Here is an 11,023-nt window from a genome sequence, read left to right on the forward strand (position 1 = left end):
GAGCATGGATTGAGAGTGTTTCAGAAGATAGGGGTGTTACTATTAAGCATGTGTTTGATGTATGCAACTACAGTTATGCAGATATGGAAGTAATGGTTGCTAACTGCCCATTTTAAAACTAGATCCTTTCAGTATGGATAATACACTGAGTGGCAAAATTGAGTCACAAAAAATTTTTTCAACTTTTTGATGCTATATCTTCATCATCAGCTAACGTAGATACTTCCATTCGATATATGTTCGATGGGGCTTGATATAGTATAAAAGCATGTAGTTGCATATTCTCTAACTATTGTACTTCGCATGATATCGAAGCAATAGTAAAAAACTAGAAAAATTGGAGAGGCAAAAATTTGACTCACTTTGACTTCATAGTGTTATTTCTATACCATATCAATATTCGAATAATGTGAAATCACTACCTATAACTCTTCTTCACTCACTCTTCCATATAAATATCTCATTCATATCGTTGCTCAACTACACGTAGTACTATCATGTATTCAATATACGAAGAAAAATTATGAAGGAAATGATCAACGCTTCAGCGCTGCCATCACTCTTATGGATGTTGATTGCATAGTTGATATTCGCGTGATTTGTACTCAACGATGACAAGAAATGAGCTTGATAGCTAGTTCACTGATGGAGTAATCAACTATAAATGATGTGCAACTACACTTATGCTCTCTATTGAAGCAATGTAATTCTATGACATGATTTTTTATAGTATCAGTATATAGATAGGTAGAGAGGTTACTACTGTGGCTATCCACTCTATACTATGAGATATCTATATGTAACCTCTGTGCCTAATGATAAGCCATTTAATCTGAATTACAAATATTACAACTTTCTTGATCTTTCTTTATGCAGCTCCTTCCAATCAAATACATAATGGATCAAATCAAATATACTTGCTATACAAAGCACATGCCCCACAGGAGACACTGAGAATGAAATATCTGAATGAATATACTCTATTCTGCCAAAAATAAGAAGAAAATCAGAATCTATGAACAATAGAAAAAGTAGATTCTGAGTTTAGAGTAGTGTATCTCTATACAGCTATGGCTATTGCTTCCTTAGTAGAGGGGGATGTGACATACTGACCAGTGTGTATATGATGATATAAAACATACCTTGATTACATACCTATGATAAGCAGTAGGAGAGTGCAAAGATTATGTCCAAAGTATTCATTATCACATAAATAGCAAATTAGGCTACCAGTTGGCTAGATATGAATACTGTTTCTACTGTATGATGATCAGTGTAGTTCCCTAGATATGATGCGCTACTCACATATAGGGCTTCATTATGAGTATGATCAGATAAAGGCCAAAATTCATCATGATTGGCACCTACATTGCGTTGGCTTAGGAAATTATATATATGTAAGTAAATGAAACCGTTGATTCATGGGTAGTGAACTCGATGCCTGTGCGTATCGCTGCAGTCAAAAAAACTTATGGTGTCTATGCTAATTAGTGAGAAAAAAATCGACGAATTTTGTGAGCAAAACTGAGTCAAAATATTTTATTTTTAAAGAGCCAATTTCTCACTTATTTCAAGAGTGATAAGCACATAACTACATGAAATAGATTAGTGCATGACATACACCATGATTTAATTTTATCATATTCAATGAACGTCGTTTTGAGAAATTATTTAAGATTTTCGATGATTTTGATTTTTGTGACTCAATTTTGCCACTCAGTGTACGATTATGAATTCTAGTTACTTTAAGTACCACTTCTTGACTTGGTTCACCAATAATAGAAGCAATATATTCTCCAAATGGACTACTTGCTTGTATTTTGATATGAGTGTGAGTACTGCTAACTACTTCATTATGAATCATATAGATATCTAGGTAGTAGAATGGCAACCCTCTAAAAGTATATAAGAAATAATGACTAACTAGGAACTCATCTCCAGCATGAAGTATGTTATAAGCAACTTTGTATCTAGCTGGCCTAAGATCAGTATTTTCTCTTATGTATGTGGGTTCTAGATCATCAAGTTCAATGTTGCTGATATCAGCAATAAGATCATCTATTCCTAGGTTATCAGTATCCTCACTAACACTTGAGAGAGTTGAGAGACAAACTTTCTCTCTTGCTTGTTGAGCAGTCAGCCAATCAATGTGCATTCCACAATAGTTAACAAGTCCCATTTCAGCAAATGTATGTTGTTGCCTTTCTCTTGAAGCAACAGGCCAGAAAGAATTCCTCTGACTTGGAACAATGGTGATATTTGTGCCATCTCTTCTTAGAACAACTTCTGATTCAAGAGGACCACTGCTGGTGGCATATGTTAGAAGAACAGTTGGGTGCCCATTAAATGTAAGATTGGAAACAACAGTCATCACATCCTCATTCTCTTTCAACTTTTTAGCTATTCCTTGTTTCTTCTTAGTTGTCCTATTGAACCAATGGCAGTAACCAAGAGCATGTTCCTTATGGAAGTAAATGCATAACATATGTTTGGTATGAATCTGATCAACTAGTGCCATCCACTGCTTCTCATAAGATGTTGCAAATGTCCTACAATCACTAAGAAACTCCAGTGTACTAGCAATTAAGTTTGTGTTCCATTCTACTTCTTTCAACTTAGGAGAGTGAACAGTAAGCTCAAGCCTCATTAATCCTTCATTCCTACAAGCAACAAGTGTTTCACCAAATTGCTGAGAAGTTGGCATCACTAGCTCTGATAGCTTAGAAGTAAGTTGATTATGAACCTCACCACTTTCTAGAAGTTGAACAAATTTATTATACAACTTGTTCCTAATTTTTATTTCATCTTCTTCCGTAAACCAGCTAATGCAGTTTGCTCCAACTTTATCTTTATCATCAAGAATATCATTGCTACTGATTCCAGTATCAAGAAGAAATTCCTTAATCACAGCCCTAGAAGATATGTTTAGACAATCCATTGTAATATCATAGTTCAGAAGAAATACATGTTCTTGATGCATCCTAAGAAAGATATCAGTTAGTGCAGGATCAGCTATTGCAACATTTGGAGCAGAGACTTTGTATACAGAGACTTTACCATTTCTCATACTTATCATGCACTTCATATACTTAAATCTGTATCCATCACCAAAAACTCTATGCAATCTATCAAATGGGGTAATATTGTTAATCTGATCTATAAGAGCATATGATTCTGGTATCTCAACAACACATGAATCCATAAAGATATCAGATTGCTGAACAAATCCTTGTTGTTCAATGCCATTACTAGTATATCTTGCATCAGATATATCAGGCATATTATCTCTATTCTTCAACTCCAGTCCCAAAAGGGAGTTAAGATGTACTCCCAAGGAGGCCATTCACAAATATAAAAATTTAAAGAAACTAAATATCTATTAGCAGAATAACCAATTAACAAATATGAAATCAATTACTAGCAGTAGATAAATATTTTAAAATACAGAATGTTTAGCAGTGGCCAAAAAGATTCTAGCAACTAGATTAACAAAGAAACAAAGATGCCAAATATGGTGCTTCTCTGAAACCCCCTTCGGCATCCTGAAAAATTTCAGTTGATACACAATTAATATGCTTCTACTGAGATAGAGGCTGCGTCCCGAGAAATCAACTGAAATTTTTCAGGATGCTGAAGGGGGTTTCGGAGAAGCACCATATTTGGCATCTGAACAAGAAAACAAGAAAAATTTTAAGAATTATTAAATAGTTAACAAACTCTGGCTGATCTCCAAACTCTAGCTGATCTCCATTTTTATAACATGATTTTTTATAGTATCAGTATATAGATAGGTAGAGTGGTTACTACTGTGGCTATCCACTCTATATTGTGAGATATCTATATGTAACCTCTGTGCCTAATGATAAGCCATTTAATCTGAATCACAAATTTTTCAACTTTCTTAATCCTTCTTTAAGCAGCGATTTCTGATCAAATACATAATAGTTCAAATCAAATGTTCTTGCTATACAAAGTACATGCCCTACTGGTGACAGTGGGAATGAAAAATCCTAATCAATATACTCAATTCTGCCAACATTGAGAGGAAAACTAGATTCTAAGAAAATCAGAAAAAGTAGATTTTGAGTTTAGTAAAGTGTATCTCTATACAGCTGTGGCTATTGCTTCCTTAGTAGAGGGGGATATGACATGCTGACCAGTGTGCATATGATAGTATATAACTTACCTTGATTACACACTTAGGATATGCAGTGGGAGAGTGCAAAGATTATGTCAGAAGCAGTTTCTATTACATAAATGGCAATTTGGGTTATAAATTGACTAGGTGTGTGAGCTGTTTCTATTGTACGATGGTCAGTGGCATCCCCTAGATATGATGCGCTACTCACATATAGGGCTTCATTATAAGTATGATCTGATAAAGGCCAAAATTCATCGTTTTTGGCACCTATGTTGCATTGGTCTAGGAAATTGTACATGAGAAAGTAAATGAAACTGCTTATTCGTGGCTAGTGAACTCGATGCCTGGGCGTATCGCTGCAGTCAAAAAATCCTATGGTGGCTATGCTAGTTGTTGAGAAATAAATTGACAAATTTTTGCTAGCAAAACAGAGTCAAAAATATATTTTTCAAAAAGTCAATATCACGATTATTTCGAGAGCTATAGGCATGCAACTACATATAATAGATTAGTGCATGGTATGCACTACGAATTATTTTTGTCAAGTGCAATGCATATCGCTATGAGAAATTATTATAGATTTCTGAAGATTTTCATTTTTGTGACTCAATTTTGCCGCCCAGTGTATGACAATTTTGCAAATACCTTTTCTAATAAGCACCAAGAAATAATGCAGTTCTATTTTGAACCACGTGAATACAGATGCACCAGGGACAAACTTCAGTATATGGCAGCAAGCAGTACTTCGGCATAAGTCATGATAAATAGCTGTCACATCCGCACCTAACATTTTATATACTGGAGTGGCTGCTCCTGCTAGGTAAAACGCCTCAAATACTGACAGAGGAGTCTCGAAGGCCTGCCATCACTTCCAAGTCTAGAAAAGTTGCCTAGTCAACTGCGGATGGGGCGCACATAGTGGAAAGCGGGGTCTCGATTTCTCATCATGAGCGACCAGCAAATGGAATTGCATGCATGTGATGTACATTTGTGAAGAATGCAACTGCGGACACCGCTATTTTCACACTATACGCGTCAGCACTGGGCCACATGACCATGCCAGAATCATTTATAAAGTGCCTTTCCGTCTCAACCGCCGCGCCGCCTTTCTTCATCTCTACCGCTTCATTTTTCTCCCAAGAATATCACCTTTAAACTACACCAACATCCCAGTAGCTCTTTTCTCGCTCGCTCTGTATCATGCAGATTTTTGTGAAGACCCTCACCGGCAAGACTATCACCCTTGAGGTGGAGTCGTCGGACACCATCGACAACGTCAAGCAGAAGATTCAGGACAAGGAAGGCATCCCGCCTGACCAGCAGCGCCTCATCTTCGCCGGCAAGCAGCTCGAGGATGGCCGCACCCTCTCGGACTACAACATCCAGAAGGAGTCGACTCTGCACCTGGTGCTCCGCCTGCGCGGTGGTATGCAGATTTTCGTGAAGACCCTCACTGGCAAGACTATCACCCTCGAGGTGGAGTCGTCGGATACCATCGACAACGTCAAGCAGAAGATTCAGGACAAGGAAGGCATCCCGCCTGACCAGCAGCGCCTCATCTTCGCCGGCAAGCAGCTCGAGGACGGCCGCACCCTCTCGGACTACAACATCCAGAAGGAGTCGACTCTGCACCTGGTGCTCCGCCTGCGCGGTGGTATGCAGATTTTCGTGAAGACCCTCACCGGCAAGACTATCACCCTCGAGGTGGAGTCGTCGGACACCATTGACAACGTCAAGCAGAAGATTCAGGACAAGGAAGGCATCCCGCCTGACCAGCAGCGCCTCATCTTCGCCGGCAAGCAGCTCGAGGACGGCCGCACTCTCTCGGACTACAACATCCAGAAGGAGTCGACTCTGCACCTGGTGCTTCGCCTGCGCGGCGGCAACTAAGCCCGAGCGTAGTGCTACTTCATCTCCCAATGGCCAGCGCGCTTTTAGGCAGCATGGGCTTTCTGGAAGTGTTTCACAATGTCTGAGAATGTCCTGGAACTGTGAAGACTGCGAATGCAGCCTCCCCAGCTTGTGAACCTCGCAATAAATTCTACTACTATCACTGTGCTGCGAATGTGATTTTCTGTCCGCTATGACGGAGCCTTGATCAACCGATAAATGTGCAGGCGATGTCGACAGCGACGGTTCGAAATTGCTGCTGCGGTCCGAGGTGATCCGCATCAAACGCTGGTAGTGCCGTGGTCTGATGTTGTGGACATGTACTGCCCAAAAATAGGCGCCGAGGGATGTGGGCCGCTCTGTGTGGACAGTGGCGATGTTGTGTGCCCGCAAAAAAAATACATGTTGCTGGAGGTTGTTGACACGATCGTGCTTTGCCAAGAGCAGCGGTGGCGGGCAGCTGGGCAATTTTGCATAAATAAATTGCGCGATTCTCGCCTCCCACAGCCCAGCCAACCACAAAGCGCACGCATTCCCAACACTTGATGAGCAACTAGCCGCTGCCGCCAACACTTTCTCCTCCCTTATCCCCTATTTCCACACTCTTATTTTCCTTTGCAATTTTGTCGTGACCCTTTAGCACAACACAACACACCACGCAACACCACCGCTTCCACACCCCACCACCGGCTTTCACTCAAAATGTCCAACACCTGTGTTTCCCCAAACAAGGCAGGCGAGGGCTCCGGCATTGGCAGTGGTGCTGTTGGCGTTGGTAAGAGCAGCGCGGGCAAGCGCAAGCACTCGATGGTCGTGCTCACATCAGGGGCCGAGATCGACCTCAACGACCTGCCGCCGCCTCGGCCTGGCCGGCCCTCAGGCAAGACGCCGCAGGACCCGGCAATGCAGGAAGCCCGTAAGCGGGCCCGTGTTCTGCGCAACCGTGCGGCGGCACAGCTGTCTCGCGAGAAGAAGCGCCAGCATGTCGAGTCGCTCGAGAACGAGAACGCCGAGCTGCGGGCCAAGAACGCCGAGCTCGAGCAACGGCTGACAAAGGCCGAGACGAGCAACCTCGAGCTATCGAGCAAGCTGGACTCGCTGGCGCAGCAGCTGCAGTCGCTTCAGAGCCTGATTCTGGGCAGTGCAGCACCCGTTGCTGCCGGAGTCGATGCTCCGGCAGCGGCGGCAGCCATCTCGCAAGCAGCAACGCCGGGCATGTGGAGCAGCCTGCCCACGCCTATGGCAGCATCGCCGCTCAACCAGCCGCTGGCCCAGCTTGGCCTGTCGCCCGGCGATGCCTCTTTTTCTCTTACCAGCGCCGATCTCTCAAACAACACCATCTCACGCACCCCATCCTCAGCCACAGTCGCCATGAGCGCGACATCGTCGTCGCAGTCGCCCTCGCTGGGCACTGCTCTGTCGTCGATTCCGAGCACCAACACTAGCACCTCTGAGTCCACCACAGCAGCCACGGAGCTGTTCCCTGGCGTTGCTCGCACCACAACACTCACCAGCAAGGGCTTGTCCGAGTCGGCAGTACTCGAACAGTCGGGCACGTCGCACATTTACTGTGTGAAGCCCGATTCTCAGCAGCGGATGCCTTTGCAGTTTTCGGTGAGTTTGGGTCGCAAGCAGCCGGGGACATGCTCCTCAACCAGTTCATCGACGAGCTGGCGGCAGCAGGTAGTGGACACGGCAGTGCAGGCGATTGTCTCGGCGTCGGCAACGAGCAGCCCACAGGCGGTCTGGACGATCTTTTGCGCCTTGTGGTGGATCCTGTGCCAAAGTGGGGGGTGGATCAGTCGGCACCAGGCGTCGCAAATTGCGCGTGGGGTTTTGGACCATCCTCAGCAAGCACGCATTAGCAAGGCGCCGCGCGGGCTGGCAGTTGTTGCCAGCTGGCTTGCAGCCGGGACCAAGACAGCAAGGGCGCTGCGGCGCGTCGCTGGTGATGGCCCGGTGGACCAGGTCAGGGCATTGGTTGCCCGGCTGAGCGTGGCCATGAAGGCCGTCGAGGGCAGCGCAAAGTACCGCCGGCGCGGCCGACAGCCGGGCGACAAAAGCATGTATACTTTGTCTCAGAAAATCTCTTAGCAACACTTTGTCGTTTTTCATTTAATCCAGTCATTGATCTCTTGGTGTAATTGCGGAGGCGATCAAAGCCACGCATTTTTTGAATTTGGAAAAAATCTCTGCTGGTGCTGTTGGCTGTCTGTCCGCCTCTTGTGCTCAACAACCCACTTCAGCCCCTCAGTATTGACACAATTACCAGTTATTCGAATCCAACAGCTCCAGACATAGACAGGCATGGTCACCACACGAGGATCCGCACCAGAGAGCGCTGTACCTGCGACACCGCCTGCGCAGACAGGCGAGGCGGCATCATCCCGGGCATCACCCATCTCGCACCGGCTGCGCTCGCGCGACCGGTCAGGCGCCAGCATGGAGTCGGACACCACGGCCGAGTTTGCATCGCCCACGGAGCAGCTGCAGAAGCGCGCCAGGCTTCGGTCTGATGATGCAGATGAGGCAGCGACCACCACGCCCACGCGGCGCAGCACCCGATCCGCTGCAGCGAAGAAGAGCACGGACGATGCTGAAGCCGCCGACGAGACTCCGACAAGCAGGCGCGGCCGGCGGACATCGGCGCGGCGGACAGCAAGCAACACATCGGCTGAGGCATCCGACGACACCCCGACGACGCCCACACGCCGGACCACCCGGTCGACCTCGCGCACACCGGCAAAGAAGAGCGCAGCCAAGCCGTCAGCTGACACATCTGCTTCAGAAGCCGTGCAGGTGTCGTCCCCGCGCACACGCCGGACCCCGCGCCAGTCACGGAAGCAGACAGCTAACGAGGACTCTGCAGGCGACGGTGATGTGGAAATGAACGAGGATCTGGCCACGCCGCAAATGCAAGACGCGCCAGCAGCGGCACTTCCGCCGCCGCATCCGGACCTGTCTGGCATCACCAGCAAGCTGGCGGCAGCTGCTGCGGTTCTGGACAGGGCTGCGTCAGCCGATGGCAATTCAGTTGACGAGGGCAGCTTCCACACGGCGCCAGAGAGCCCGGAGAAGAAGCTGAAGCAGCTGGAGAGCAAGGCCGATGAGGACATCTCGGACCTGAGCGATGTTGAGGACCCGCACTTTTCGGATGCGCCTGATGCGACCGAGAGTGTGCCAAAGGCCACACACAAGAAATTTGATTCGGATGCTGAGAGTGACAACGACGAAGCACCCGACGTGGCGCCAGCCAAGCAGCCTCTGGCTGCAGCCGATGACGAAAGCGACGACGACGACGCCCCGGAGGTCGTCTCTACCAAGAAGCCGCTGGCAGCCAAGGTAGAAGAGGCCCAGGAGGATGCTGACCAGCAAGATGAGGCTGACCAAGATGAGACTGATCAGCAGAAGCCCAAGAGGAAGCACCGCCGGCGCCATCGCAAGCATGCAGCGTCGGCTGCTGTGACCGACACTGTCGCCACGGCTATCGAGGCGGTCCGGGAGTCGCTGAACAAGCCGGCACTGGTGCTGCCCCACGAAATCCCGGCCCAGCTGCGCCTGGCTGCCACCGAACCCAAGCGCACCGATGCCAGCGCACCGCCCAAGCGCACTGCGGCAGGCCAGAAGCTCGACACGTCGCTGCTGGCCGACTTTGCCAAGGAGTCTGGCCAACACACACGCCTGTCGGACGACGCACCTCGCAAGAAGCGCAAGCATGGCAGCAAGAAGCGTGCCCCTGAGCCGGCTCGCAAGGGCGAGCGGTTCGTGTCGGGTATCCGAGTAGTTGCGTCGGCGCCTGCCAGCCGCATGTCGCTGTTGGAGAGCCTGACGCAGGAGGTGCCCAAGTCGGTCAAGCGCTTTTCCAAAGAGAAGCACGGTGGTCGCCGGGTGCCGCGGTCAGACCCGCTGGAGGCGATTGCGCGCAGCCACGGCAAGCCCGCGGTCGCTTTCCTCAGAAAGTAGAAAACAAAAGTAAAAAGAGCTCATAATCCCAATCCACACTTTGCCCATTACTCGTTGCACATATGGCGGCAGCGACTTGACGAAGGGTGATGGCGGGCAAGCCTGTCAGGTATAAAAGCAGAGCCGCATGCGGGCCATTCCCCCTCTTTCCCCTTTTTGTTTCTCCACACCCTTTTTCTCTTTCGCTTCTGCTTGGTTTCACTCGCTCCTCCCTTTTTCCGTTACTTGTACCAGCAAGCTGCTGCATGCACTCGAGGACCTTTCTACCTCAGCTCTCAGCCCCGTCGACGCTATATGCAAACCGCTTCACACTGCCACTTCGCCAGCAGCAACAGTATATCATACGCACATGGAACGCAGCCGGACCAGCGGCAAGCCCAGGGTGCTGTCGCTGAAGGAATTGTGCAAGCGCGCGCTGATGGCCAAGGTTGACAGTACGTACATATATGCAAACTGCAGGCGTGGCGATTGATGCCAATTGCAAAGACCGCCACCATTAAACCTGACTCATGTTTCAATTAGGGATACGCCGGCTCGGAATTGTGCCACAGTTTCTTGTCGCCGACGTGCTGGCCGTGTGCACGCCGGAGCAGCTGACGATGATTGAACACTTTAACCCGCACATTGTCGACGACAACCAGTCTCTGTGGATGGCGCACTGCCTGCGGACCTTTAAAGAGCTGCGCGCATTGCCCGAGGATATCGAAAAGGGGCGTGCCGAGCCCGTGCACTGCTGGCGGGATCTGTATGCCCGCATGAAAGCGCAGGACGAGGAAAGGGCCAAGGATATCGCGCAGCGCGTCAGAACCAAGGTCGCGGAGATCGAGCAGGCAAAGAAGCAGCGGAGGGTCAGGATGACAAAGCTGCCGGTGGTCGAGGCAGGCCGAGATAGGCGGGTGGCGAGGGCTAGCGACCTGTCGGTGCTGCAGCGAGCAAGACGAGAGACCAAGGTGCACATGTCGAGGATGCACAGCCCCATTGATCGCTGGCCTAGCAGCACGAGCACCAGCCTCGGCGGCAGCGGCTACG

At 48.3% G+C, this 11,023-nt stretch overlaps 1 protein-coding gene across 1 annotated transcript; it reads right to left on the bottom strand.

Annotated features, from left to right (window-relative positions):
- Positions 1 to 1,591: 1,591 nt before the first annotated feature.
- On the bottom strand, positions 1,592 to 3,280 carry DL89DRAFT_261099 (uncharacterized protein; the record flags this gene model as incomplete). The annotated part of the gene is made up of 1 exon (XM_040885839.1): positions 1,592 to 3,280. The coding sequence occupies one exon, from the start codon at positions 3,278 to 3,280 to the stop codon at positions 1,592 to 1,594; it is 1,689 nt and encodes a 562-aa protein (XP_040739613.1).
- Positions 3,281 to 11,023: the final 7,743 nt, after the last annotated feature.

This window comes from Linderina pennispora (assembly GCF_002104995.1).
Source record: "Linderina pennispora strain ATCC 12442 chromosome Unknown DL89scaffold_31, whole genome shotgun sequence".
NCBI classification, from domain to species: domain Eukaryota; kingdom Fungi; phylum Kickxellomycota; class Kickxellomycetes; order Kickxellales; family Kickxellaceae; genus Linderina; species Linderina pennispora.